At 36.7% G+C, this 11,322-nt stretch overlaps 1 protein-coding gene across 1 annotated transcript; it reads left to right on the forward strand.

Moving 5' to 3' along the window:
- The first annotated feature begins 4,941 nt into the window (after positions 1-4,941).
- On the forward strand, positions 4,942-11,198 carry rab5aa (RAB5A, member RAS oncogene family, a). The gene is made up of 6 exons (XM_058752958.1): positions 4,942-5,114; positions 7,272-7,504; positions 7,579-7,730; positions 7,824-7,946; positions 8,034-8,127; positions 9,735-11,198. The coding sequence occupies exons 2-6, from the start codon at positions 7,339-7,341 to the stop codon at positions 9,848-9,850; spliced, it is 651 nt and encodes a 216-aa protein (XP_058608941.1). The 5' UTR covers positions 4,942-5,114; positions 7,272-7,338; the 3' UTR covers positions 9,851-11,198.
- Positions 11,199-11,322: the final 124 nt, after the last annotated feature.

Consider the following 11,322-nt stretch of genomic DNA (forward strand, 5'->3'; position numbering starts at 1 on the left):
TTCTGTGGTGATCAGCATTGTGATCATAAATATGAATAAATAATAATCTTTATATGTAAGAATATCTGAATGATAAAGGAAAATTCCAGGTTCCGGAAAAGGCCCATTCACACAAAAAAAAAACCCCATCGTTTTTTGTGTGAATGGGCTATTTCTGGAACCTGGAATTTTTCCTTTATCATTCAGATATTATTGGGGTTTTACATTATTGGAATTCTCTTAGGGATTTGTTTGGAGATGTTTTGTTTGGTGTGTGTGTGTATGTGCACAAAATTGAAAACCCAGCAGTAAGGAATCAACAAGAGCCTTCTGGTGTAGCCGTCAGAGCTGTTTAGAGAGCAGTACAATGATGTGATGAGGGAGAGAGAGACTATGAAAAGAAACCTGGCTCTGGTCTCTTGACCATTGTTCTGGGCAAGCTGAAAACACTGTTATGGTGGTTCCAGTTTGATTTATTCGCTAAACACAAGTTAATGTCAAAATTGTCATGTGGCTTATTTGTAATGTGATTTAAAGCTGGCTAAGCATTTTTGTTTGTGCAGCTTTATGTTGTACTGTACACTCTTAAAAATAAAAGTGCCAAAAGGTTTTTTTTGCAGTGATGCCATAAGAACCATTTTGGGTTCCTCAAAAAACCTTTCAGTGAACGGGCTGTAAAATAAGAGTCCAAACAGCTGATAAAAGCATCATAATAATACACAAGTAATCCATACGTCCCCAGCACATTAAATAACATCTTGTGTAGTGAAAGCTATATGTTTGTGAAAGGCAAATCCATCATTAATTCGTAATTGGCCAAAATATATGTCCTATCACATCAAAACCCACCAACATATTAGTTTTGAACTATTTTTGCTTGTAAACAGTGTTTGATCTGTGCATATTTCTCTCCTGATTCAGATGAAACAACTTATGCAGTATTATGGATAAAGGACTCTATCCATGGAAGGAGAGGTTTAAAGTTAAAACAGCTTAATGGTGGATGGTTTATGACAAACATGCAGCTTTTTACTTCACAATATATTAATTGATGGACTGGAGTTATGTGGATTGTGATGTTTCTATCAGCTATTTGGACTCTCATTCTGACGGCACCCATTCACTGCAGAAGATCCACTGGTGAGCAAGTGATGTAATGCTAAATTTCTCCAAATCTGTTTCAATGAAGAAACAAGCTACATTTTTGGGTGAATTTTTCCATTAATGGTTCATCTTTTAACCATAGATGCCAATAAAGAACCTTTATTTTCTGTATCTGCCACAGAAAAACATAAGAGAAAATACTCTTCAACGTCTGAAGTGCTTTGTGTGTGAATGAAAGCAAAAAAGAGGAAGAGAGGGAATGAAATGACCTGCATGACCATGTGTCTCATTTGTTCGGTGGTCTCGGGCATGTAATTCCTTCATGCTGAATTTTAATAGGATAATGTACTTCATGTCTCACACAGTGCCACACTTACAGGTCTTATGAACTACCTGTCAGAGGAATACATGAATATATAACACCATGAAGCATGATGAAAAACATCATCTGCACAAATCCTCAAGGATGAACTCCTATTTTCACCTATTTTTATACTCAAATGGATTTGGCAAGTACAGTACAATACATACTTGTTCTAAAATGGAAAGGTTACTAAAAATTAGCATGTCATAATTTTTCTGAGATATGGAAGCAGCTGTGTTGTATCTGAATTATCCTTCTTGTGTACACATGAATATTCAATATGATAAAGAATTGCTTAAATTCTGATGAGCAAAAACCTTGTTCAATAACTTATATTTATTAAATGTAAAATAATTGTATTTACTTTACCTTTTAAATTATTTCATTAATACGCCACAAAGAATCACAAACAATTTTATTGATTTATTGTTTATTGTTGAAGGCTTGGATATATAGTGCATTTTTAATATAACTGGATAGTCTGGTCCATATGTAGTTTTATCTGAATTATCTGTGCCCTCGAGCAAAATACGAAAAGATTTTTTTCAGTCTCGTTGATGGAATACCTCCAGGCATTGCTATAAGCTCATTTGAAATTGCATTGCATTATATTCAAAGGAGGTCTATATTCTTTTGAGACCAATTATTGCAGCTTACTCCAGGCCCCAGAGGGGCCGCAATTACAATAGCAGACTCTTGTAATTGTTACACAGTGGGTCACAAAGGCAACTGATGAGATCTGAACATTGACCTTTTTCTTACCGAAAAGGAAATGTAACAGAAAAGAAATAGATTTGCTAGTGTTTGACAAACTACAAACATTTTTTGCGCTGTTGGATCTGTATATTGTGTAGAGCAGCTTGGCATGCAGTCATCATCATGCACACATCTGTTTTAAATGGCTTAAAAAACTAACTTAGCATATAAAGCCATAATAGAATATTGCAAATCCCACAATAATATACATTTAAAGTTAATATAAGATGACAGGATTGACAGAGAAACAAGTATTTCTATGGAATAAGCAAGGTCTAAATCATTTTGAGTGGTTGCTTGAAATCTTTGAATTGATGAATTGATAAAAGCAAATTCAGCATTTTTAGTGCTCATTGATGAATTATCTGATGAATTGCCTCAATTACGGTGACGGAACCCTTTAGATCATTCTACATCTACTTTATACGACACTTCTGCCCATGATCCATTGGCAACTGTCCCCTGCTTGACACATGGAACCAATTTCATTGTAGTCTGATTCATCTTCATTTTTGTCCCAAACCATTCCAGGCTATTATTTATGGTACATACAGTACTATGCCAGGGGGTCATGTGTGTGTTTACCATCTCATTTTAAAGGGCAATTAAAGTTTACTCTGCAAGCCATTTCCTGACTGCTTTAAGGAACACTAACTGTCATCTCCACCAAAACATTCCTTCTACCAATTAGAGCAAAATATCAGCGATCTTTAGACCAAGCTGATATTTTATTTAGGTTATGCCTTCACTCAAAACTGCACAAATATATCTTGAATTAGGCAGATTTTGTTATATCACTTTTAGAGGGTTTGCATGACTTAGCCTATAGAATGGCTACATCGGTTTGTTATTTGTGTAAAAATAAGATGTTTTCGAGTTCTAGGATAACATAAAATGAATCAGGTAATTTATAAAATTAAAGGAATAGTGGTATATCAAGACGATGAACAATGCACAGATTGTCAAATGAATGAACCTGGGTGTTCATTATATGTCACTTAGGGACTTCCTGAGTTGAAAGATCTATCTATCTATCTATCTATCTATCTATCTATCTATCTATCTATCTATCTATCTATCTATCTATCTATCTATCTATCTATCTATCTATCTATCTATCTATCTATCTATCTATCTATCTATCTATCTATCTATCTTTTGGCCATAGCATCTGAAATGAATGACAGCTATAATTTAACAGTTATTCTCCAGACATTTTTAAAGAAAGAATCTTTGTCTAAAACAGTATCCTTGCGCCCTCTGTTGAAAGACATTGCAACTGCATGTGATGATGTATGTTTTTGTCTGATAGATAGATAGATAGATAGATTATTGATAGATAGATAATGTAAAGTTAGATTTGTTTTAATATATATATATATATATATATATATATATATATATATATAAATTAACCCATAAGAACCCACGGTGTCACAAACACTGGTGATTATCTGGAAAGGTCTTTTTAAAGCATTATCCCTCACTTTCAACTCAGGAAGTCCCTAAGTGACATATAATGAACATCCAGGTTCAGTCATGTGAAAATGTGTGCATTTTTTGTTGCCATGGCAACATTTCCAAAATGGTGTCCTGTCTGGTTAGCACATGTTACAGTGTCAGAAATTTTTAAAAACGCTTGTTTTTGTTACAAAAGGTATGTTTCAACCCATGCAACAATTCTAATGTTTTAATAACATATCCTAGATTACTCTTAACCTGATTTTAATACGTTTCTTAAGCAAATTGATATAAAACAAGTTACAAAGATATCGTGGTGACATATATGTCACATCTGGCTATTAACCTTATAACAGTAGGTGGAATTTTGATGTGACGTATTTGTCAAATTAAGAAAAATGGTAAGAATGGTAATGAGCTGCTCAATTAATTTAGCTGATTCAATTATTTTAGTGTTATATATATTCTGCTGCTCATTTCAAAGCATATTTTAACAAATCTACGTGCATGTTTAACATGTTGACCTCCAGTGTGAGGTAGTTTGCACATTTTCAAGTTGTGAAAAAAAAAAATCTAAAAATTAATTTCTAGTTAAACCATATACCTGAAAAGGTAAAATTTTGATATGTTACAAAAGAGTTGTTGTAAAATTTAATGGTCACAGTTATGTGGTTTATGTTGTGACAAAGCAAATAAAATGCAAAAACTATATTACTTTTGAAAAAGGTTTTTGTTTTATCTTCCCAGAAAAGTAATCATTTTGATATATGTTGTGGAAAAGCAAATAAACAGAAAAAAATTTATTTAGCAAAAAAAAAAAGAAAAGAAATATATATATATATATTTTTTTTAATTGAGAAATAAACGCCCAATGTAACATATATAAGTAACATGAAAAATTGATCATAAACGCCCAATGTCAAATATATGTAACATTACAGATCTCTCACAAGGAGGGGTTGTATTTCAAAAACAACTGCAGAAACGTGTTATAAGTGGTCCATTTGGTCTGTTTTATATGCCCCATAATTTTCCTATAAGGAGAAATTGGTCTGGGTTCTTATGGGTTAAATAGTAAAAGACAGACAGACGGATGGATACAGGGGGAAGTTACTATAAATATCACAGCTCTATAATAACAAATAGCGTAAAACAAGCCGATTGCTAGGTATATGAGAAACCAGACTCAAATATCCACCAAAGATATTTTACGCGGCGGAAGCACGTCATTGCAGGGCGGAAGTGTCATCTGACGTGGCATGAGGGGCGGAAACGCTTGTTTGTGTTTTGGTTCTAAAGGGGAAGTTGCGAGAGAGAAAAGAAAGGAGGAGACTTGATCGGGGTTGGTAAAATTCCCACTAACCGACCCCAATAATAAGGAAAACCTCTCAAAAATTTGAGCACCCCCTCGTCGGAAATCAGTTCACGTAACCTGTCGGCTGACATTCAGGTAAAAAGACACCGAATACCTCCGCTGAATGTGCCGTTTTCTGGATTGGCGTATCCCTCAAGCTAGTTAGCCACTTTAGCTTGCTAGATTTCGTCAAAAATGTTACAGGCCCCTTGTCCTTATCCAACCTACATAAGTCATCAAATCTGATCTCTTCATCCTTATATATACATTATCCATGCTCTTGTTCCTTAGAAGCGTGAATATGTGTTTATAGTGGTATGCTTAGCTAAGGCTTATGTCGGAATGCAGTTTGGGTGCAAACAGGGTGGGAATGCTGGAGTTAAAGTGAAGTTGCTTATATGCATCTTATCAGCTTATCATATTGTCGTTATTATCTGATTTTCAGAGCTATATGGCCGATCGCTGTGGTTTGATAAACTTGGCATCTGACCTGATGTGGGCTGTCTTTGTGAGGAACAAGACAGCTTGTTCCTTGGCTTGAGGCTCAGGGGTGTGTTGAAAAATAGAGGAATTGTTTAAGTTGGGTGAACTTAAGTGTAACCAATGTCGACTTGCTCTTCGTTAGAGTTACGAAGTGCTGTGATGTTGATAATGCGGGTTTATTTTGGGTATATGATTCATGGACAGGATGACTGTGTGTCAACCTTCAACAGAAATCACAGGTTTATTTTTGTTAGGCCTGTCATTAAAATGAGACCACAATCTGACCAGCTGCAGTTTAGTAAAACCGCTCACAGGTGATGAGACTTTTGCAATGTCATGACTTGCATCACAAGCTGTGCTTTTTTGTTTCACTTTTGGAGTTTTGTATGTAAGCCACCCTGAGAGAATAGACAAATGTGGTTGTTATATCAGCTGCTATACATACCAAATGGATGAATGCAGCAGATTTGGCATAGTTTGCGTCTTAAACCAGACACACCATGCTTGCTGCTTAAGGAGTTGGTTTATGTCCTGTTATGCAGATAGAGATCCTGTTGTTGATTTGATGCTAGTGTCAAAGCAGGTCTTGGTTTCTCTTATAGAAAGATCAGCTTATGATGATGCAACATCACAGGAGCATCAGAGGTCTGTTTTTATGTTCTCCTATTTCATAACAGCGGTAACTGTGCAGTTTTGACAGGGATAGTGTTTTCCCTGCTGTTTTAAGCCCTGAGGTCACTGCCACTGTAAATGTCTATCAGTTTTGTTACCGTCATTTGAGTTGATGGCTGCATCTCTGGTGTTGTATCTCAGGTATGTGAAGTCATTCCGAAGGCTGAGGTACTTAATTGGGAAGTGACATGTTTCCCCAGCTGTTGAATTGTTGCATTGGGCTAAATGAGCTTGCTTGTTTTGACTGCTTACTCAGGACATTCTGTGCTAGAACGGGTTGCCATGGCTACAGACATTTATTTCTGCAAGGATTTTTCAGCAATGTTCAATAAAACAATTGTTTTCCGTGTTTTTGATGCATGATTACAGTCTGTAATCTCATGGAAAACTATTGAGTATATTATATCATTTATGTGAGTATATTTTAAAATGTAATTGTAATTACTCCAGTTTTCAGTGTCACACGATCTTTCAAAAAGCATTTTAATATGTTAACACGTCACATTTCTTCTTCTTGTAAATTTTCAAAGAAGTTGAGCTGCTTAATATTTTTGTGGAAATCGTGATACATTGTATTTACTTTAAAGTATTGTTGTTATCTATGGTCTCAAACTACTATTCTTTCATTTTAAATGACCCCCTTGTCATAACACAAAACAAATAAATATATATATTTCTGAATGAATAGATCATTCTGATTTAAAATGATTTTTAATAATTCTTACCCAGTAATGACAAAGTCAAAGAAATTTGGTCTAGAAGTACAGGAACCTTGATTATCATAGTGAATTGTATAATTTAGCAAAACAGTGTAATTGCCAGTGTAGTTGTAATAGTGTGATATATTAATATGTCTGAGATGTGTAAATCAATTTGTATTTTTGTTTGATCCAGTGTTTTTAGTCTAAAAATGTGCATGTCTCAAACCAAAAATAGCATTTGAGTTCTAGCCGTTATCGCTATAGCCAAGATGAGCGATTCCCTGTACGAGAGCTTTGAATACAGAAAAAAGAGAAGACAGAAAAGATCTTTGTCTATAGTCAACATGAAAGTGCTCTTTTTCATTTCTCTTTTTTGGTTACATGTTGTCCTGTGCAGCCAGTACTGGGACAGCTCTCAGTGTGTGTGTGACTGCTTAAAGGAGACGGGGTGATTGACGACTGTCATGGCCAATAGGGGAGGAGCAACACGCCCCAACGGGTCCAACGTGGGCAATAAGATCTGCCAGTTTAAACTGGTCTTGCTAGGAGAGTCGGCTGTGGGAAAGTCCAGCCTCGTACTGCGCTTCGTCAAGGGGCAGTTTCATGAGTTTCAGGAAAGCACAATAGGAGGTAGGGGATTTTTGTATTTAAATTTATGCGTACCTGTTTGCACATTCTCAACAACTTTTCCCTTTTGCTTCCAGCGGCCTTCCTTACACAGACGGTGTGCTTGGATGACACAACGGTAAAGTTTGAGATTTGGGACACAGCTGGACAGGAGCGCTACCACAGTTTGGCCCCCATGTACTATAGAGGTGCCCAGGCTGCCATTGTAGTTTATGACATCACCAATGAGGTGAGTACTTTTGTTTTTTAAGCTCTTCATGAATGTATGCACTGTCTCTGTTCTGCTCCTGTTATTGTGCCTTTCGCTTTCTTCACCTTGAAGGAGTCGTTTGCAAGAGCAAAGAACTGGGTTAAGGAGCTTCAGAGGCAGGCCAGTCCAAATATTGTTATCGCACTGTCTGGGAACAAGGCTGACCTTGCCAACAAGAGAGCTGTGGACTTTCAGGTACACTTGACTTCACAACAAGGCCAAAGAGAGTTTTTATATCTGACCATCGCTGTCTCCCTCACCTGAGCTGGTTTATTTCTACAGGATGCTCAGTCTTATGCAGACGACAACAGTTTGTTGTTCATGGAGACGTCAGCAAAGACTTCCATGAATGTGAATGAGATCTTCATGGCCATTGGTAAGGTTTTACCACAACAGTGATGATTTAAAGTATTTATAAGATATTGGAAATGCAACATAGTATTCTTTGTGATGCTTTGGTGCTAAGGTGTATTATTAATTAGGGATGTCCCGATCAGGTTTTTTGGCCCTCGAGTCCGAGTCTGAGTCATTTGATTTTGAGTATCTACCGATACCGAGTCCCGATCCAATACTTCTATAATACATAAAAAAAGAATAAAGAAGAGCGAAGAAACAGATCCAGGATGTTCCTTATTTTTTATTTAATTCACCTTATTTTAACATTCAACAACTCTGTTAACAAACAGAGCACTTCTGTGAGGTAGCTTGAACAATCAAGTAATAAATAACAAATTCTTCACTTTTGGACTTTAGTGCAACTGTAAATATAAAAACAAATAGCACCTCAACTTAAAATACCCGGTGTTCTGTTGATTTGTGCTACCCTGTCAGATTTTGCTACCTCCCATTAAAACAGTAGGTACAATTCGACAATGAAAAATGCTACCTGTCAAATTATGATTTATTACTGTCTACACCTACCCCAACCCTAAACCTACCCTTACAGTAATGCAGATACATTAAATATTGTTGTTCAGCATGAGAAAAAAAGACGCAATATTGATGTGCGCAGTAATCCCTGGTAGGAAAATCTGACGGGTAGGATAAAATGTCAGGACACCGGCAGGCATGTAAACAAATAAAAAAAATAAAAGTGCCACAGTGTTTGCAAAGCCAGTAATGTGCTTTTAGGAACTGCACTCCTAACTCTTACTGACATCACAGTAGTAAGTTTCACAGAAGGAAATGTATGTTTTTCTTAATGAAAACTAACATCTCTACGGCTCCACCTCCAGACCGAAGACATACTCGCGTTTTCCGCTTCAAGCTGCTTCCGTGTTCTACTTTGCCGGCAACCAATAGCGTCTCTGCAACAAAGTGATGTCATGCCGCACGCGTTGCTGTTTCTGTGTGAAGTCAAGAGGTCTAACTCTGTGCCACCGCATAACTATAGATGTGTTAAAAAATAATGAGAATATATATACATATATATCCGAGTCCTGATCGGCAGGTAAGGTAAGGTTCGATTCCGATCGAGTCTGAAACCATGTGATCGGGCCCGATTTCCGATCACGTGATCGGATCTGGACATCCCTATTAATATTAATGATCACATTTTTATTTAATAGTAATTGATTTTTAATTTGTACTTTTATTTAGAAAAAATGCACTAATTAGATCAAAAGCGAAAGTAAAAAAAATTGTTACAAAGCTTTCAATTTAAAATAAATACAGTTCTTTTCAACTTTCTATTAATCAGAGAATCCTGAAGCAGCACAACTGTTTGCAACACTGATAATAATGAGAAATGTTTTTTGAACACCAAATCAGCACATTACAGTAATTTCTGAAAGATCATGTGATTAGCATAATGGCTGCTGAAAATTCAGATTTGCCATCACAGGAATAAATTTAATTTTAAAATATATTAAAATAGAAAAGAGTTTTTTAAAACTGTAGTAATATTACTGTTTTTAAAAAAGAAAATCAAATATAAGCATAAGAAGTGTTACAGTGTTAATTTCTTGTTTTGTGTCTCTTCAGCGAAAAGGTTGCCCAAGAATGAACCCCAAGCTGCCGGAGCCAACAGTGGGCGGAGTAGGGGCGTGGACCTCACAGAGACAGCCCAACCCACTAAGGCCCCCTGCTGCAGCAACTAACGCAAAACAAATCCCCCCTCACCAAACTCTGTTACCGCAACAACTAACGCAAGGTCCCGCCCTCCAACTTGGTTTTTGACTAACTAATGAAATGCCTCCGCTTTCCCCACTTTCCACAACTCTCTTACGCTGTAACAAAAGCTCTGCCCCGCCCATGTATCTGCGGTGTTTTTGTTTTGTTGTTTTTCTGTAAAGACCCAGGCCTCTTACTGTATTCATGCTTACGGTCATGCCTTGTCTCCAAACTGTAATATATGTCGTCACAGATATCCATCAAAAAAAAAAAAGAAAGAAAAAAATTCTCTGAATGCCATTTGCCTGACCTGGATGAAAGGGGTGGGGCCTCTGCAAGGGTGCACCTGCCCTGTCATAATTCAGAACTCTACAGTCGCTTCTTTTCTCTCATCTGTTTTCATCTTTTTTTATGATTTAGTTTTATAGAAATGTACTTTTCAGAATAATGGATGCATGTATCACTACAAAGCCTGAAAATGGTAAATCAAAGTTTTAACCTTATCCAACGGCACACACGGTGAGAGAGGACGTGACAAGTTACCCCAGCCCCTTTGCTCCACCCCGTCTTGTATCCCTCCTCTTTCCCTCTCGCTCTGATTCTGGATGTCCCAGCGGCTCTGTTCAGTGGCAGACTGCCCACTTCCTGTGGCTGCGCTGCCAACAGAAAGCCCACCCCCTTCTTAACCACACACACACATAGCCAAGATCCTGCCCCCTTGTTATTCTCTCACCAGTTAGCAAGCCTTCACTTTTTTTTTTGTCAGCTTTATTGACTCTGTCCTATAGTGAATATGTGGCTGCGCTTTCATTCAGCATAAAAGGCGTAAGCTAAAAAAACATCTACATAAGATAAGTAACTTCCCTTTCACAAACATGCACCAGTCACGCTCGCACTCTTCTGGTTCTAACTCACCCAGGTGTTTCTTACTCCATGCCTTGCACTAATTTTTGGTCTTGATATTATCTCTTGCAAGTACAGCCAGAGTGATATAAATATATATAAATAATTTACTGTAAATAGGGTGTTGCAATGTATTCGTCTTTTCCATTTACTGTTGCAGGACTAATGCTTGATAGGGAGTTAGATAATCATTAAAAAAACAAAAAAAACAATTGTACAGTAACCAAGAATTGCTTTCATAGGGGGTTGGAGTTATGTTTCTTTTTCACAAATGGTTAAATTATAATCAATGGTGGTCTTATAAAATGTATGTAGTGTTATTAACCAAAAAAAAAAAAAAAAAAGCTTTTCTTTAGTGGTCTGTTTTGTAATATTCATGAGAAAGCAAAAACCTTCCCAAATGTTTTTGTCACTAAACAGTGTCCACATCAACAGTTCTTCCTCTGCTTTTTGTCCCAGTATCGGGCAACACATACACTTTTAACATTCTCTCAATCTTCTACCTTTCAGGATACTGGTACCACATAAATTCGCTGCTAGATTCAATTTCTGTCTT

This window comes from Onychostoma macrolepis, chromosome 19 (genome assembly GCF_012432095.1).
Source record: "Onychostoma macrolepis isolate SWU-2019 chromosome 19, ASM1243209v1, whole genome shotgun sequence".
Lineage (NCBI taxonomy): Eukaryota > Metazoa > Chordata > Actinopteri > Cypriniformes > Cyprinidae > Onychostoma > Onychostoma macrolepis.